A 20,359-nucleotide genomic window follows, 5' to 3' on the forward strand; every position below is an offset into this window, starting at 1 on the left:
TTTTAGTGCATGAAATAATTTTCTTCACTCACATTTATTATAGTTTTCAAATTTTTTTGCATACAAAAACTGTAAAATTTTCATTCTGTTGTAATCTTTATTTGCCTTATCTTTTCGTTTACGAGAAAACTGGGAGAGTAAAAACTCAAGTTTGAAAAAAATTGAACATCCAATATGGAAATGCACAAATGCTGAGAGACATAATTCAAAAAAGTATCTGTGATTTTTTAGGTCCGCTTTTTGTAAATTAGACAAAAAGTGGGTTGTTTGGCTTTGGTAAATATCCCACCGCACGTTAACTTGAGAATTTAATTTTTTCTACTCTTTGAAATGTTTGGATCATTAGGTCATTTGCATCTTAACCATGTGTCTGGAATGCATATCCACCACATTTAAAACACGTTAGGATCAATTAAAAATATCTTTCTTATAAAATTCCACCAAGCTATTAGTGGTTGTACTCGTGGAATTTCCCCAACGTTGATAACAAAACTCGTGGAATTTCCCCAACGTTGATAACATCCAATATGGAAATGCACAAATGCTGAGAGACATAATTCAAAAAAGTATCTGTGATTTTTTAGGTCAACTTTTTGTAAAATATGCAAAAAGTGGGTTGTTTGGCTTTGGTAAATATCCCACCGCACGTTAACTTGAGAATTTATTTTTTCTACTCTTTGAAATTTTGGGATCATTAGGTCATTTGCATCTTCAACATGGCATGCGTATCCACCACATTTAAAACATGTTAGGATCAATTAGTAATCTCTTTCTTATAAAATTCCACCAAGCTATTAGGGGTTGTACTTGTGGAATTTCCCTAACATGGATAACAATACTTATGAGTTAATTTTTAGTGCGTCAAATAATTTTTTTCACTCACATTTATTATGGTTTTCTAAATTTTTTGCATAGATAAACTCTTAAATTTTTATTTTTTTGTGATCTATATTTGCCTTATCTATTTGTTTACGAGAACACTGTGAGAGTGAAAACTCAAGTTTGAAAAAAAATATAACATCCAAAATGGAAATGCACAAATGCTAAGAGAGATAATTCCAAAAAGTATCTTTGATTTGTTAGGTCCGCCTTTTGTAAAATAAGCAAAAAGTGGGTTGTTTGGCTCTGGTAAATATCCTACTGCACGTTAACTAGATAATTTAATTTGTTCTACTCCTTGAAATTTTTGGATCATTAGGTCATTTGCATCTTCAACATGTTTCTGGCATGTATATCCACAACATTTAAAACATGTTAAGATCAATTTGAAATCACTTTCTTATAAAATTCCACCTAGCTATTAGGTGTTGTACTGGAGAAATTTCTCCAACGTGGATAACAAAACCTTGGTGATCATTTTTAGTGCATGAAATAATTTTCTTCACTCACATTTATTATAGTTTTCAAATTTTTTTGCATACAAAAACTGTAAAATTTTCATTCTGTTGTAATCTTTATTTGCCTTATCTTTTCGTTTACGAGAAAACTGGGAGAGTAAAAACTCAAGTTTGAAAAAAATTGAACATCCAATATGGAAATGCACAAATGCTGAGAGACATAATTCAAAAAAGTATCTGTGATTTTTTAGGTCCGCTTTTTGTAAATTAGACAAAAAGTGGGTTGTTTGGCTTTGGTAAATATCCCACCGCACGTTAACTTGAGAATTTAATTTTTTCTACTCTTTGAAATGTTTGGATCATTAGGTCATTTGCATCTTAACCATGTGTCTGGAATGCATATCCACCACATTTAAAACACGTTAGGATCAATTAAAAATATCTTTCTTATAAAATTCCACCAAGCTATTAGTGGTTGTACTCGTGGAATTTCCCCAACGTTGATAACAAAACTTTGGTGTTCATTTTTAGTGCGTGAAATAATTTTCTTCACTCACATTTATTATAGTTTACATAATTTTTTGCATACATAAACTCTAAAATTTTCATTTTGTTGTGATCTATATTTTGCCTTATTTTTTTGTTTACGAGACAACTGGGAGAGTGAAAACTCAAGTTTGAAAAAAAATTGAACATCCAAAATGGAAATGCACAAATGCTAAGAGAGATAATTCCAAAAAGTATCAATGATTTTTTAGGTCCGAGTTTTGAAAAATAGGCAAAAAATGGGTTGTTTTGCCGTGGTAAATATCCCACCGCACGTTATCTTGAGAATTCAATTTTTTATTCTCCTTGAAAATTTTGAATCATTAGGTCATTTGCATCTTCAACATGTTTCTGGTATGCATATCCACCACATTTAAAACATGTTAGGATCAATTAGAAATGTCTTTCTTTTAAAATTCCACCTAGCTAATAGGGGTTGTACAAGTGGAATTTCCCCAACGAGGATAATAAAACTTTGGTGTTCATTTTTAGTGCGTGAAATAATTTTCTTCACTCACATTTATTATAATTTTCAAAATTTTTGCATACATGAACTCTAAAATTTTCATTTTGTTGTGATCTATATTTGCCTTATTGTTATGCACGCAATAACATCATTATTTTAGTTGTTTTTGATTTAATTTATTTTATTTTATTTCAGTTTTAGGTCATAGGGGTATTTTTGGAATATTTTATTTATAAGGGTATTTATGGAATATTGTATTTATTGGGGTATTTTTAGAATATTTTATTGTAAACCCTAACAGGGTGAACCCTATTTAAGGGGTAAGAGTAATGAGAAACGGAAGCATTGAAGTATTAAGAATTAGGTTAAATCTAGCGTAAAGAGGCTTAGAGTTCTCCTCAACGAGCTCTAGGGTTTTCGAGCTTCCCTTAGGCTTGATCTTTCGTTTTCATCTTCCCCATGTCTTCCTACTACCCCTACGGTAATGCCTGGAAGACCCATAACCCGTGGCAGACCCCAGATCCTCCCAAAGAATCCTTGTGTCAGATCCGGGACCGTAACAACTGGTATCAGTGCAGGAACACAATGGGCTAATTATTTTCCCCAAAAGGATGGATTATTCTGGATGAGGTATACGATTTAATGGAAAAAGTATGCAAAGATATGGGAGAAATACGTGCATCGCATGAATCTTCCATTGAAATTGCTGCAATTGAAGTTTCTACACTTAAGAGGGCTGCCAGAGTCGACACTGGCTCGGACATGCAGAAGAAGCAAGCAATCAGAGACCTCTCTGTATCTCCGGTGGCGACGACCTCTCAATTTTGGGATTCAGAAATACCAAAAACGAAAGGGTATTCAGCATACCCTTCGTCAGAAAATCGGCAATGGGAAATCTCCAAGCAGGAAACTCTAGCGACGGCCCCGTCAAAATTGATTTCTGGATCATGGAAATCTGACAAGAAATACCCTGAACTCCCGAAATCAAAGTTGAGATCAACTCCAAAACCAGCCTCAGCACTTCCGAAATCAGACGGCGGGACATCAGATTTTAGGACATTGGACGGGTTTTCTGCCAAATCATCAAATCCGACTCTGGGGACCTTGCAAATCTCCGAGAAGGACCCGGGAAAGCCGAAATTGGAGAGGTATTCTGCTACACTCTCGTGGGTGCTGGAAATATGTCAGGCACCAATATCCCGAGCTAGGCAATGGCACCCAGAAATTCTGAAATCAAACCTCCCCTGCTCAGGGCAAGTCACAATCCGTCCCAAACGGGAGAAGGAAAATTTTCTGGCCACTATTCCGACCAGGAAATATTTCCGAGAGCCCTCTGTCTCAGAAAATTTCCATGCGGCGAAGCCTCCAAGGGTTTCTGTTCACCACCGGAGAAGGGGGAGACTCCGTCGGTTCCGTCGGACAAATTTTCGCTCCACCTCGGCCTCGAAAGTCCAGCGGGGAACCATCTTCATCGCAATTAGGGGTAAGCTTCAAAAACTCCCTCGATTTGTAGATCAAAACATGTCTTTTAGGGCGTTGATGTGGCTCAAAGGGGCTGAACAGCAGCAACGCTGCTCAAAAATTAGAGACGAAGGTTCTCTGTGTTGTGACGTAGAGAATCAATGGCCAATTGATGGAATTTCGAATTGGGGGTATGAAGTGCGAGCTGAATTTTTTTGGAGGATGCCGGGATCCATTGAAAATTTTTTTTGGGGACCTCTGAAATTTTTTTTTGGGTGGCTTGGTTGTTTTGTGGATGATTTGGATGCTGCTATGGCCCTGTTCATGCTGAATGGGATGTCTTCGATTGTGATGAAGGAATACAGCAACAGTGTGGCGGTTTTGGGTTATTTTTGGGGTAATTATGTGCTGAATGGGCTGTATTCATTGGTTCTTGGTAAAAATTTTAGTAAGATTAGTGGAAGTGGAGGCCATACAGATATTCCACAATCTTCAATTGACCCTGTTTCGGCAGCATCATCTTCAGTAATAAGCTTACAACAGCTTGTCTCAAGGGAGGCAGATCATCTAGATTCACAGGTGGTTTCAGTGTTCCACATCAATGGAGGCAGTGCTTACACTATCATTCCTGATTCAGTACCAGTTGGCGGCACTTTCAGGGCATTTCGTAAAAAGAGCTTCTATGCATTAACACAAAGAATTCAAGAGGTAATCATTGGGCAGGCAGCTGTGCACCGATGCACGAAAGGTTGTCATTATGCACTGCAAGTGAGACCACAGAAATTGGACTCATCTTTTACCTCTCCTTTTCACTTGTTGTCCATGACTCAGTTGCCTGCTGGAAATGTAATTTCTGGAGTATGTTGGAGGGAGTTGAATGCCATTGCTAATGGGATCAATGAAGTTGTTCCTTTTCTTTTTGAGAAAGGGCGTAATTATCATAGAGGGTGTGTGTTAATAGACATTCTGTTGGGTTTTCTAGAATTGGTCACTCGACTAAGCCTTCCAGCTTCGCAACTGCTACATAGTTTCTCCTTCTCAGTGAGGATGGGATCTCTTGTTCTGAAGTTTGCAGTCTACTGCTCTGACCATGTCATACTCTTCAGGAAAGAGAGTTATTTTGCATACCTATTTAGAGTAAGGGAACCTGACTTTTATGGGGCAATAAACATTGCTTCTGGAAAATCCATCCTCTTTGCTCCCAGGTTGTCTGCTAATTATGCTGTTTGGCTGGGAGAAATAAAGCCCTTATCATACTTCAAGCAAAGATACATGGTCAACATGGTTTGCAACACTGATCAGATGGTGAAGGTGCTTTATGATCACTACCAAGGATTGGGAAAGCCATTCTTGTTTCTGTTGTACGGGCTTAATAGTGATAGCAACAAATTTTCCAAACCTGCAGAGCTTGAGGAAATGGACAATTTTGAAATAGACCGTAGTACATTGCATCCTTTCTTGACTGAATGCCGTCTATTTAAGTCGGGAATGGAGCTTGAACTCATACAGTATGGTAATGATATAAGTTTGGAGGCTCATATTGAGGTTATGTGCAAAAAAAAAGTGTGCGTGCAAGAGTATCAGTTGGAGATCATGTTTCTCCATCTTGTGTTGTATGGAAGTTGTAGATATGGTTCATATACATGCATATGTGCTATTGGTGAAAGTAGCTCTGTTCTTCATTATGGGCATGCTGCTGCTCCAAATGACAGGATCTTACATGATGGTGACATGGCACTTCTAGATATGGGAGCTGAATACCATTTTTTTGGTTCTGACATAACTTGTTCTTTTCCCGTGAATGGTAAATTTACTAGTGATCAACATCTTATATATAATGCAGTCATTAAGGCCCATAATGACGTTGTCTCTACAAGGAGACCTGTAGTAAGCTGGATGGACATGCACAAGCTAGCAGAGAAAGTTATTCTCGGGTCATTGGTGGCTCGTAGTTTAATTAATGGTGATGTTGATGATAGGATGGCTGAGAGATTGGGTGTTGTTTTCATGCTTCATGGTCTTGGGCACTTCCTTGGGATTGCTACTCATGATCCGGGGGGCTATGCTAAGGATTTGGAGAGGCCAAAAGAACCGGGGTTGAGTGTTTTGCGGACTGCTAGAAAACTTGAAGAGGGCATGGTCTCCAACGCTGATATGAAGAAAGTGTATGCTGAGCTTGCACAACCTGGTGGTTGGAATGATCCAGACATGCTTGAGGTTGGAAATGGAGGTATGACCAAAGATGAATACATCACACACTTCAGTTTATGGGCTATCTCTAAGGCACCTCTCCTAATCGGATGTGATGTGCGGAATGACACCAAGGAAACCTTGAAAATTATTGGCAATAAGGAAGTGGTAGTAGTGAACCAAGATCATCTTGGTGTTCAAGCTACGAAGGTTCGCATGGAGGGAGATCTTGCGATATGGGCTGGACCACTCTCCACCTATAGGACAGTTGTGCTCTTAGTCAATCGTTGCCCTAGGTATTTTGAAATTAATACCACCTGGGGATGAGGAGGTCTAGCAGAGAAACATAAAACTGCAAGAGGGAGATCCGCAAAAAAAAAAAAAAAAAAAAAATGGTTGGAGGCTCTCCGATACCGCGGTTGACACTTGCGCAGGGATGGCGCCATCAGCACAGGCTCGCTGACACTACTTCCGAGCTTGAGGACAAGCTCGTCTTCTAGGGGGCTGTAATGTTATGCACGCAATAACATCATTATTTTAGTTGTTTTATTTAATTTACTTTATTTTATTTCAGTTTTAGGTCATAGGGGTATTTTTGAAATATTTTATTTATAGGGTATTTTTGGAATATTGTATTTATAGGGGTATTTTTAGAATATTTTATTGTAAACCCTAACAGGGTGAACCCTATTTAAGGGGTAAGAGTAATGAGTAACAGAAGCATTGAAGTATTAAGAATTAGGTTAAATCTAGCGTAAAGAGGCTTAGAGTTCTCCTCAACGAGCTCTAGGGTTTTCAAGCTTCCCTTAGGCTTGATCTTTCGTTTTCATCTTCCCCATGTCTTCTTACTACCCCTATGGTAATGCCTGGAAGACCCGTGACCCGTGGCAGACCCCAGATCCTCCAAAAGAATCCTTGTGTCAGATCCGGGACCGTAACACTTATCTTTTGCTTTACGAGAAAACTGGGAGAGTGAAAACTCAAGTTTGAAGAAAAATTGAACATCCAAAATGGAAATGCACAAATGCTGAGAGATAATTCCAAAAAGTATCTGTGATTTTTTAGGTACGCTTTTTGTAAAATTGGAAAAAAGTGGGTTGTTTGGCTTTGGTAAATATCCCACCGCGTGTTAACTTGAGAATTTAAATTTTTTTACTCCTTGAAATTTTTGGATCATTAGGTCGTTCGCATCTTCAACATTTTTCTGACAACATGCTAGGATCAATTAGAAATCTCTTTCTTATAAAATTCCGCCAAGCTATTAGGGGTTGAACAAGTGGAATTTCCCCAACGTGGATAACAAAACTTTGGTGTTCATTTTTAGTACGTTAAATAATTTTCTTCACTCACATTTATTATAGTTTTGAAATTTTTTTATACACAAACTCTAAAGTTTTAATTTTTTTGTTATCTATATTAGCCTTATCTTTTTGTTTACGAGAAAATTGAAAGAGTGAAAACTCAAGTTTGAAAAAAAATTCAACATCCAAAATGGAAATGTACAAATGCTGAGAGAGATAATTCCAAAAAGTATCTATTATTTTTTAGGTCCACTTTTTGTAAAATAGGGGGTGTTTGGCTCTAGTAAATATCCCACTGCACGTTAACTTGATAATTTAGTTTTTTCTACTCGAAATTTTTGGATGATTAGGTCATTTGCATCTTCAACATGTTTCTCGCATGCGTATCCACCACACTTAAAACATGTTTGGATCAATTAAAAATCTCTTTCTTATAAAATTCCACCAAGCTATTAGGGGTTGTACTAGATGAATTTCCCCAACGTGGATAACAACACTTTGGTGTTCATTTTAAGTGCGTGAAATAATTTTCTTCACACACACTGATTATAGTTTTCAAATGTTTTTGCATACATAAACACTAAAACTTACATTTTGTTGTGATCTATATTTTCCTTATCTTTTTGTTTACGAGAAAACTGGGAGAGTGAAAACTCAAGTTTGAAAAAAAATTGAACATCCAAAATGGAAATGCACAAAAGCTGAGAGAGATAAATCCAAAAAGTATCTGTGATTTTTTAGGTCAGTTTTTTGTAAAATAGGCAAAAAGTAAATTGTTTGTCTCTGGTAAATATCCCACCGCACGTTAACTTGAGAATTTCAATTTTTCTAGTCCATGAAATTTTTGGATCATTAGGTTATTTGCATCTTCAACAAGTTTCTGGCATGCATATCCACCATATTTAAAACATGTTAGGATCAATTAGAAATCTCTTTCTTTTAAAATTCCACCAAGCTATTACTGGTTGTAGTAGTGGAATTTCCCAAACGTGGATACCAAAACTTTGTTGTTCATTTTGAGTGCGTGAAATAACTTTCTTCTCTCACATTTATTGTAGTTTTCAAATATTTTTGCATACATAAACTCTAAAATTTTCATTTTATTGTGATCTATATTTGCCTTATCTTTTTGTTTAAGAGAAAACTGGGAGAGTGAAAAATCAAGTTTGAAAAAAAATTGAACATCCAGAATGGAAATGCACAAATGCTGAGAGAGATAATTCCAAAAAGTATTTGTGATTTTTTATGTCTTCTTTTTGTAAAATAGACAAAATGTGGGTTGTTTGCCTCTAGTAAATATCCCACCGCACGTTAACTTGAGAATTTAATTTTTTGATCATTAAGTCATTTACATCTTCAACAAGTTTCCGGCATGCATATCCACCACATTTACAACATGTTAGGATTAATTAGAAATCTCTTTCTTATAAAATTCCACCAAGCTATTAGGGGTTGTACTAGCGGAATTTCCTTAACGTGGACAAAAAAACTTTGGTATTCATTTTTAGTGCGTGAAATAATTTTCTTCACTCACATTTATGATCTTTTTCAATTATTTTTGCATATATGAACTCTAATATTTTCATTTCCTTTTGATCTATATTTGCTTTATCTTTTTGTTTAAGAGAAAACTTGGAGAGTGAAAAGTCAAGTTTGAAAAAAAATTGATCCAAAATGGAAATGCACAAATGCTGAAAGAGATAATTCCAAAAAGTATCTTTGATTTTTTAGGTCCGCTTTTTGTAAAATGGGCAAAAAGTGGGTTGTTTGCCTCTGGTAAATATCCCACCGCACGTTAACTTGAGAATTTAATTTTTTCTAGTCCTTGAAAGTTTTGCATCATTAGGTAATTTGCATCTTCAACATGTTTCTGGCATGCATATCCACCACATTTAAAACATGTTAGGAAAATTAAAAATCTCTTTTTTATAAAATTCCACCAAGCTATTAGGCGTTGTACTAGTGGAATTTCCCCAACGTGGATAACAAAACTTTGGTGTTCATTTTTAGTGCATGAAATAATTTTCTTCACTCACATTTATTATTGTTTTCAATTTGTTTTTGCATACATGAACTCTAAAATTTTCATTTTGTTGTGATCTATATTTGCCTTATCTTTTTGTTTACGAGAAAACTAGGGGAGTGAAAACTTAAGTTTGAAAAAAAATTGAACATCACAAATGGAAATGCACAAATGCTGAGTGAGATAATTCCAAACAGTATCTATGATTTTTTGGGTCCGCTTTTTGTAAAATAGGCAAAAAGTGGGTTGTTTGGCTCAGGTAAATATCCCACCGTACGTTTACTTGAGAATTTAATTTTTTCTACTCCTTGAAATTTTTGGATCATTAGGTCATTTGCATCTTCAACATGTTTCTGGAATGCATATCCACCACATTTAAAACATGCTAGAATCAATTAGAAATCTCTTTCTGATAAAATTCCACCAAGTTATGAGAGGTTGTACTAGTGGAATTTCGCCAACGTGGATAACAAAACTTTGGTGTTCATTTTTAGTGCGTGAAATAATTTTCTTAACTCACATTTATTATAGTTTTCAAACTTTTTTGCATACATGAACTCTAAAATTTTCATTTTGTTGTGATCTATATTTGCCTTATCTTTTTGTTTACGAGAAAACAGGGAGAGTGAAAACTCAAGTTTGAAAAAAAATTGAACATCCAAAATGGAAATGTACAAATGTTGAGAGGGATAATTCAAAAAAGTATCTGTGATTTTTTAGGTCCGCTTTTTGTAAGATAGACAAAAAGTGGGTTGTTTGGCTCTGGTAAATATCCCACTGCACGTTAACTTTAGAATTTAATTTTTTCTACTCCTTGAAATTTTTGGATCATTAGGTCATTTGCATCTACAACGTGTTTTTGGCATGCATATCCTCCACATTTAAAACATGTTAGGATCAGTTAGAAGTCTCTTTCTTATAAAATTCCACCGTTCTATTAGGGGTTGTACTTGTGGAATTTCCCCAACTTGGATAACAAAACTTTGGTGTTTATTTTTAATGCTTGAAATAATTTTCTTCAGTCACATTTATTCTAGTTTTCAATTTTTTTTGCATACATAAAATCTAAAATTTTGATTTTGTTGTGATCAATATTCTGCTTATCTTTTTGTTTACGAGAAAACTAGGAGAGTAAAACCTCAAGCTTGAAAAAAAATTGAACATCCAAAATAGAAATGCACAAATGTTGAGAGAGATAATTCCAAAAAGTATCTGTGATTTTTAACGTCCGCTTTTTGTAAAATAGGCAAAAATTGGGTTGTTTGGCTCTGGTATATCCCACCGCACGTTAACTTGAGATTTTAATTTTTTCTACTCCTTGAAAATTTTGGATCATTAGGTCATTTGCATCTTCAACATGTTTCTGGCTAGCATATCCACCAAATTTAAAACATGTTAGGATCAATTAGAAATCGCTTTCTTATAAAATTCCACCAACTATTAGGGGGTTGTACTAGTGGAATTTGCATAACGTGGATAACAAAACTTTGGTGTTCAATTTGTGCCTCAAATAATTTTCTTCACTCACAATTATTATAGTTTTCAATTTTTTTTGCATACATAAACTCTAAAATTTTCAATTTGTTGTGATCAGTATTTGGCTTGTCTTTTTGTTTACGAGAAAACTAGGTGAGTAAAAACTGAAGTTTGAAAAAAAATTTAACATCCAAAATGGAAAAGCACATATGGTCAAAGAGATAATTAAAAAAAGTATTTGTGAGTTTTTAGGTCCACTTTTTGTAAAATAGGCAAACACTGGGTTGTTCGGCTCTGGTAAATATCCCACCGCACGTAAACTTGAGAATTTAATTTTTTCTACTCCTTGACATTTTTGGATCATTAGGTTAATTGCATCTTCAACATGTTTCAGACATGTATATCCACCACATTTACAACATGTTAGGATCAATTAGAAATCTCTTTCTTATAAAATTCCACCAAGCTATTAAGGGTTGTACTAGTGGAATTTCCCCAACGTGGATAACAAAACTTTGGTGTTCATTTTTAGTGCATGAAATAATTTTCTTCACTCACATTTATTATAGTTTTCAAATTTTTTTGCACACATAAACCCTTAAATTTTCATTTTTTTGTGATCTATATTTGGGTTATCTTTTTTGTTTACGAGAAAACTAGGAGAGTGAAAACTCAAGTTTGAAAAAAAATTGAACATCCAACATGGAAATGCACAAATGCTGAGAGAGATAATTCAAAGAAGTATCTGTGATGTTTTTTGGTCCGCTTTTAGTCAAATAGGCAAAAAGTGGGTTGTTTGACTCTGGTAAGTATTCCACCGCATGTCAACTTAAGAATTTAATTTTTTCTACTCCTTGAAATTTTCTGATCATTTGGTCATTTCCATCTTCACCGTGTTTCTGGCATGCATATCCATCACATTTAAAACATGTTAGGATCAAATAGAAATCTCTTTCTTAAAAAATTCCACCAAGCTATTAGGGGTTGAACTAGTGGAATTTCCCCAACGTGGATAACAAAACTTTGGTGTTCATTTTTAGTGCGTGAAGTAATTTTCTTCACTCACATTTATTATAGTTTTCAAAATTTTTTGCATACATGAACTCTAAAATTTTCATTTTGTTGTGATCTATATTTGCCTTATCTTTTTGTTTACAAGAAAACTGGGAGAGTAAAAACTCAAGTTTGAAAAAAAATTGAACATCCAAAATGGAAATGCACAAATACCGAGAGAGATAATTCCAAAAAGTATCTGTGATTTTTTTACGTCCGCTTTTCTTAAAATAGGCAAAATGTGGGTTGTTTGGCTCTGGTAAATATCCCATTGCACGTTAACTTGAGAATTTAATTTTTTCTTCTCCTTGAAATTTTTGGATCATTAGGTCATTTGCATCTTCAACATGTTTCTGGCATGCATATCCACCACAATTAAAACATGTTAGGATCAACTAGAAATCTCTTTCTTATAAAATTCCAGCAAGCTATTCGGGGTTGTACTAGTGGAATATCCCCAACGTGGATATCAAAACTTTGGTGTTTCTTTTTAGTGCATGAAACAATTTTCTTCACATAGATTTATTATTGTTTTCAATTTTTTTTGCGTACATAAACTCTAAAATTTTCATTTGGTTGAGATCTATATTTGCCTTATCTTTTTTTTACGATAAAACTGGATGAGCGAAAAGTGAAATTTTTAAAAATATTGAACATCCAAAATGGAAATGCATAAATGCCGAGAGAGATAATTCCAAATAGTATCTGTGATTTTTTAGGTCCTCTTTTAGTAAAATAGGCAAAGAGTGGGTTGTTTGGCTCTGGTAAATATCCCACCGCAGGGTAACTTGAGAATTCAATTTTTTCTACTCCTTGAAACTTTTTGATCATTAGGTCATTTGCATCTTCAACATGTTTCTAGCACACATATCCTCCACATTTTAAGCATGTTAGGATCAGTTAGAAGTCTCTTTCTGATAAAATTCCACCATGCTATTAGGCGTTGTACTCTTGGGATTTCCCCAACGTGGATAACAAAACTTTGGTGCTCATTTTTAGTGCCTGAAATAATTTTCTTTAGTCACATTTATTATAGTTTTCAAATTTTTTTGCATACATAAACTCTAAAATTTTCATTTTGTTGTGATCGATATTGGCCTTATCTTTTTGTTTTTGAGAAAACTAGGGGAGTGAAAACTCAAGTTTGAAAAAAAATTTAATAGCCAAAATGGAAATGTAGAAATGCTGGGAGAGATAATTCCAAAAACTTTCTTTGATTTTTTAGGTCTGCTTTTTCGAAAATAGGCAAAAAGTGGGTTGTTTGGCTCTGGTACATATACCACCGCACGTTAACTTGAGAATTTAATTTTTTCTACTGCTTGAAAATATTGGATCATTAGCTCATTTGCATCTTCAACTTGTTTCTGGCATGCATTTCTACCACATTTACAACATGTTAGGATCAATTAGAAATCTCTTTCTTATAAAATCCCACCAAGCTAATAGGGGTTGTACTAGTGGAATTTCCCTAACGTTGATAACAAAACTTAGGTGTTCATTTTTAGTGAGTAAAATAATTTTCTTCACTCACATTTATTATTTTTTTCAAATTTTTATGCATGCGTAAACTTTAAAATTTTCATTTTGTTGTGATCTATATTTGCCTAAACTTTTTGTTGACGAGAAAACTGGGAGAGTGAAAATTCAAGTTTGAAAGAAAATTGAACAACTAAAATGGAAATGCACAAATGCTGAGAGAGATAATTCCAAAAAGTATCTGTGATTTTTTAGGTCCGCTTTTTGTAAAATAGGCAAAAAGTGGGTTGTTTGGGTCTGGTAAATATCCCACTGCACGTTAACATGAGAATTTAATTTTTCTACATCATGAAATTTTTGGACCATTTGGTCATTTGCATCTTGAATATGTTTCTGGCATGCATATCCACCACATTTACGACATGTTAGGATCAATGAGAAATCTCTTTCTTATAAAATTCCACCATGCTATTAGGGGTTGTACTTGTGGAATTTCCCCAACGTGGATAACAAAACCTTGGTGTTCATTTTTAGTGCGTAAAATAGATTTGTTCACTCACATTTATTATAGTTTTCAATTTTTTTTGCATGCATGAACTCTAAAATTTTCAATTTGTTATGATCTATATTTGCCTTATCTTTTTGTTTACGAGAAAACTGGGAGAGGGAAAACTCAAGTTTGAAACAAAATTGAACATCCAAAATGGAAATGCACAAATGCTGAGAGAGTTAATTCCAAAAAGTATCAGTGATTTTCTAGGTCCGCTTTTTGTAAAATAGCAAAAAAGTGGGTTGTTTGGCTTTGGTAAATATCCCACCGCACGTCAACTTGACAATTTAATTTTTTGTACTCCTTGAAATTTTTAGATCATTAGGTCATTTGCCTCTTCAACATGTTTCTAGCATGCATTTCCACACATTTAAAACATGTTAGGATCAATTAGAAATCTCTTTCTTATAACATTCCACCAAGCTATTAGGGGTTGTACTAGTGGAATTTCCCCAACGTGGATAACAAAACTTCTGTGTACATTTTTAGTGCGTGAATTAATTTTTTTCACTCAAATTTATTATTGCTTTCAAATTTTTTCGCATACAGAAGCTCTAAATTTTCCATTTAGTTGTGATCTGTATTTGCCTTATCTTTTTGTTTACGAGAAAAAAGGGTGAGTGAAAACTCAAGTTTTAAAAAAAATTGAACAGCCAAAATGGAAATGCACTAATGCTGAGAGAGATAATTCCAAAACGTATCTGTGAAGTTTTTGGTCCGCTTTTTGTCAAATAGGCAAAAAGTGGGTTATTTGGCTTTGGTAAATATCCCACCAGACGTTAACTTGAGAATTTAATTTTTTCTACTCCTTGAAATTTTTGGATCATTAGCTCATTTGCATCTTCAACATGCTTTTGGCAAGCATATCCACCACATTTAAAACATGTTAGGATCAATTACAAATCTCTTTCTTTTAAAATTCCACTAAGCTATTAGGGGTAGTACTAGTGGAATTTCCCCAACGTGGATAATAAAACTTTGGTGTTCATTTTTAGTGCGTGAAATAATTTTCTTCACTTACATTTATTTTAGTTTTTAACTTTTTTTGCATACATAAACTTTAATTTTCATTTTGTTGTGATCTATATTTGCCTTATCTTTTGTTTATGAGAGAACTGGGAGACTGAAAACTCAAGTTTGAAAAAAAATTGAACATCCAAAATGGAAATGCACAAATGCTGAGAGAGATAATTCCAAAAAGTATCTTTGATTTTTTGGGTCCGCTTTATGTTAAATAGGCAAAAAGTGGGTTGTTTGGCTCTGGTAAATATCCCACCGCACGTTAACTTGAGAATTTATTTTTTTCTACTGCATGAATTTTTTGGTCATTTGGCCATTTGCATCTTCAACATGTTTCTGACATGCATATCCACCACACTGAAAACATATTAGCATCAATTAGAAATCTCTTTCTGATAAAATTCCACCAAGCTATTAGGGGTTCGACGAGTGGAATTTCCCACCCATGGATAACAAAACTTTGGTGTTCATTTTTAGTGCGTGAAATTATTTTCTTCTCTCACATTTATTATAGTTTTCGAATTTTTTTGCATACATAAACTCTAAAATTTTCATTTTGTTGTGATCTAAATAATCCTTATCTTTTTGTTTACGGGAAAACTGGGAGAGTGAAAACTCACGTTTGGCAAAAATTGAACATCCAAAATGGAAATGCACAAATGTAGAGAGTGATAATTCAAAAAAGTATCTGTGATTTTTTGGGTCTGCTTTTTGTAAAATAGGCAAAAAGTGGGTGGTTTGGCTCTAGTTAATATCCTGCCGCATGTTAACTTGAGAATTTAATTTCTTCTACTCCTTGAAAATTTTGGATCATTAAGTCATTTGCATCTTCAACATGTTTCTGGCAAGCATATCCACCACATTTACAACATGTTAGGATAAATTAGAAATCTCTTTCTTATAAAATTCCAAAAAACTATTAGGGGTTGTACTAGTGGAATTTCCTCAACGTTGATAACAAATCTTTGGTGTTAATATTTAGTGCATGAAATAATTTTCTACACTCACATTTATTATCGTTTTCAAATTTTTATGCATAAGTAAACTTTAAAATTTTCATTTTGCTGTGATCTATATTTGCCTTATCTTTTTGTTTACAAGAAACTGGGAGAGTGAAAACTCAAGTTTGATAAAAAATTGAACTTCCAAAATGGAAATGCACAAATGCTGAGAGAGATAATTCCAAAAAGTATGTGTGATTTTTAGGTCCACTTTTTTTAAAATAGGCAAAAAGTGGGTTGTTTGGCTCTGGTAAATATCCCACCGCACGTTAACTTGAGAATTTAATTTTATCTACTCCTTGAAATTTTTGGATCATTAGGTCATTTGCATCTTCAACATGTTTCCGGCATGCATATCCACCACAATTAAAACATGTTAGGATCAATTTGAAATTTCTTTCTTATAAAATTCCACCAAGCTATTCAGGGTTGTACTAGTGGAATTTCCCCAACGTGGATATCAAAATTTTGGTGTTTCTTTTTAGTGGGTGAAATAATTTTCTTCAAATACATTTAATATTGTTTTCAAATTTTTTTGCATACCTAAACTCTAAAATTTTTATTTTGTTGTGATCTTTACTTTCATTATCTTTTTTTTTAACGATAAAACTGGGCGAGCCAAAACTCAAATTTTTAAAAAAATGAAATTCCAAAATGGAAATGTACAAATACTGAGAGAGATAATTCCAAAAAGTATATGTGATTTTTAAGGTCCACTTTTAGTAAAATAGGCAAAAAGTGGGATGTTTGGCTCTGGTAAGTATCCCACCACACATTAACTTGACAAATTTCATATTTTCTACTCCTTGAAATTTTTTATCATAAGGTCACTTGTATCTTCAACATGTTTCTGGTATGCATATCCACCACATTTTAAACATGTTTGGATCAGTTAGAAGTCTCTTTCTTATAAAATTCCACCATGCAATTAGGGGTTGTACTTGTGGAATTTCCCCAACTTGGATAACAAAACTTTGGTGTTCATTTTTAGTGCCTGAAATAATTTTCTTCAGTCACATTTATTATAGTTTTCAAATTTTTTTGCATACAAAAACTCTAAAATTTTCATTTTGTTGTGATCTAACTTTGTCTTATCTTTTTGTTTACGAAAACTTGGAGAGTGAAAACTCATGTTTGAAAAAAAATTGAACATCCAAAATGGAAATGCACAAATGCTGAGAGAGATAATTCCAAAAAGTATCTGTGATTTTTCGGGTCCGCTTTTTGTAAAATAGGCAAAAAGTGGGTTGTTTGCCTCTAGTAAATATCCCACAGCATGTTAACTTGAGAATTTAATTTTTTCTACTTCTTGAAAATTTTGGATCATTAGGTCATTTGCATCTTCAACATGTTTCTGGCATGCATATCCACCACATTTACAACATGTTAGGATCAATTAGAATTCTCTTTCTTATAAAATTCCACCAAGTTATTATGGGTTGTACAAGTGGAATTTCACCAATGTTGATAACAAAACTTTGGTGTTCATTTTTAGTGCGTGAAATAATTTTTTTCACTCACATTTATTATTTTTTTCAAATTTTTACGCATACGTAAAATTTAAAATTTTGATTTTGTTGTGATTTATATTTGCCTTATCTTTTTGCTTACGATAAAACTGGGAGAGTCAAAACTCAAGTTTGAAAAAAAATTGAACATCCAAAATGGAAATGCACAAATGTTGAGAGAGATAATTCCAATAAGTATCTATGATTTTTTAGGTCTGCTTTTTTTTTAAAATAGGCAAAAAGTGGGTTGTTTGGCTCTGGTAAATATCCCACCGCACGTTAACTTGAGAATTTAATTTTATCTACTCCCTGAAAATTTTGGATCATTAGGTCATTTGCATCTTCAACATGTTTCAAGCTTGCATATCCACCACATTTTAGACATTTTAGGATCAATTAGAAGTCTCTTTCTTATAAAATTCCACCATGCTATTGGGGGTTATACTTGTGGAATTTCCCCAACGTGTATAACAAAACTTTGGTGTTCATTTTTAGTGCCAGAAATAATTTTCTTCAATCACATTTATTATAGTTTATAAATTTTTTTGCATACATAAACTCTAAAATTTTCTTTTTGTTGTGATCTATACTGGCCTTATCTTTTTTTTGTCAAGAAAATTGGGGCAGAGAAAACTCAAGTTTGAAAAAACATTGAACAGCCAAAATGGAAATGCAGAAATGCTGAGAGAGATAATTCGAAAAAGTATCTATGATTTTTTAGGTATGCTTTTTCTAAAATAGCCAAAAAGTGGGTTGTTTGGCTCTGGTAAATATCCCAGCACAGGTTAGTTTGAGAATTTAATTTTTTCTACTCCTTGAAATTTTTGGATCATTCGTTCATTTGCATATTTAATATGTTTCTAGCATGCATATCCACCACATTTACAACATGTTAGGATCAATTAGAAATCTCTTTCTTACAAAATTCCACCAAGCTATTAGGGGTTGTACTAGTGGAATTTCCCCAACGTGGATAACAAAACTTTGTTGTTTCATTTTAGTGCGTGAAATAATTTTCTTCACATTCATATATTATAGTTTTCAAATTTTTTTGCATACATAAACTCTAAAATTTTCATTTTGTTGTGATCTATATTTGCCTTCTCTTTTTTTGTTATGAAAAAACTGGGAAAGCGAAAACTCAAATTTTTAAAAAAATTGAAATTCCAAAATGGAAATGTACAAATGCTGAGAGAGATAATTCCAAAAAGTGTCTGTGATTGTTTAGGTCCTCTTTTAGTAAAATAGGCAAAAAGTGGGTTGTTTGGCTCTGGTAAATATCCCACCGCACGTTAACTTAAGAGTTTAATTTTTTCTACTCCTTGAAATTTTTGGATCATTAGGTCATTTGCATCTTCAACATGTTTCTAGCATGCATATCCACCACATTTTAAACATGTTAGGATTAATTAGAAGTCTCTTTCTTATAAAATTCCACCGTGCTATTAGGGGTTGTACTTGTGGAATTTCCCCAACGTGGATAACAAAACTTTTGCGTTCATTTTTGGTGCCTAAAATAATTTTCATCAGTCACATTTATTATAGTTTTAAAATTTTTTTGCATACATAAACTCTAAAATTTTCATTTTGTTGTGATCTATATTGGCCTTATCATTTTTTTTTCAAGAAAACTAGGGGAGTGAAAACTCAAGTTTGAAAAAAAATTGAACACCCGAAATGGAAATGCAGAAATGCTGAGAGAGATAATTCCAAAAAGTATCTGTGATTTTTTAGGTCTGCATTTTCTAAAATAGGCAAAAAGTGGGTTGTTCGGCTCTATTAAATTTCCCAGCGCACGTTAACTTGAGAATTTAATTTTTATACTCCTTGAAATTTTTAGATCATTAAGGCATTTGCATCTTCAATATGTTTCAAGCATTCATATCCACCACATTTACAACATGTTAGGATCAATTAGAAATCTCTTTCTTACAAAATTCCACCAAGCTATTAGGGGTTGTACTAGTGGAATTTCCCAACGTGGATAACAAAACTTTGGTGTTCATTTTTAGTGCGTGAAATAATTTTCTTCACACACATTTATTATAGTTTTCAAAATATTTTGCATACATGAACTCTAAAAATTTCATTTTGTTGTGATCTATATTTGCCTTATCTTTTTGTTTACAAGAAAACTCGGAGAGTGAAAACTCATGTTTGAAAAAAAATTGAACATCCAAAATTGAAATGTACAAATGCTGAGAGAGATAATTCCAAAGAGTATTTGCGATTTTTTAGGTCTGCTTTTTGTAAAATAGGAAAAAAGTGGGTTGTTTGGCTCTGGTAAATATCCCACCGTACGTTAACTTCAGAATTTAATTTTTTCTACTCCTTGAAATTTTAGGATCATTAGGTCATTTGCATCTTTAACATGTTTCTGGCTTGCATATCCACCATATTTAGAACATGTTAGGATCTATTAGAAATCTCTTTCTTACAAAATTCCACCAAGCTAATAGGTGTTGTACTAGTGGAATTTCCACAAGGTGGATAACAAAACTTTTGTGTTCATTTTTAGTACGTGAAATTATTTTCTTCACCCATTTTTATTATAGTTTTCAAATTTTTTTGCATACATAAACTCTAAAATTTTCTTTTTGTTGTGATCTATATTTACCTTATCTTTTTGTTTACGAGAAAACTAGGAGAGTGAAACCTCAAGTTTGAAAAAAAAATTGAGCATAAAAAATGGAAATGCACAAATGCTGAGAGAGATTATTCCAAAAAGTATCTATGATTTTTTAGGTCGGCTTTTTGTAAAATAGGAAAAAAGTTGGTTGTTTGGCTCCGCATGTTAACTTGAGAATTTAATTTTTTCTACTGCATGAAATTTTTTGTCATTAGGTCATTTGCATCTTCAACATGTTTCTGGCATTCATATCCATAACACTTAAAACATATTAGGATCAATTAGAAATCTTTTTTGTATAAAATTCCACCAAGCTATTAGG

General features: G+C 33.5%; 1 protein-coding gene across 1 annotated transcript; it reads left to right on the forward strand.

Annotated features, from left to right (window-relative positions):
- Window positions 1-3,012: 3,012 nt before the first annotated feature.
- On the forward strand, window positions 3,013-6,327 carry LOC137949410 (uncharacterized). The gene has a single exon (XM_068795470.1). It carries the CDS (start codon window positions 3,013-3,015, stop codon window positions 6,325-6,327), a length of 3,315 nt encoding a protein of 1,104 aa, XP_068651571.1.
- The last annotated feature ends 14,032 nt before the right edge of the window (window positions 6,328-20,359 follow it).

Source organism: Aristolochia californica, unplaced genomic scaffold (genome assembly GCF_029961685.1).
Source record: "Aristolochia californica isolate CCGP_79_NKW_82.1479 unplaced genomic scaffold, dmAriCali1.0.hap1 SCAF_14, whole genome shotgun sequence".
Lineage (NCBI taxonomy): Eukaryota > Viridiplantae > Streptophyta > Magnoliopsida > Piperales > Aristolochiaceae > Aristolochia > Aristolochia californica.

Bases quoted from the DNA above. Each gene is read 5' to 3' on its own strand.
- LOC137949410 (XM_068795470.1), top strand. From the start codon at position 3,013: ATGGGAGAAATACGTGCATCGCATGAATCTTCCATTGAAATTGCTGCA.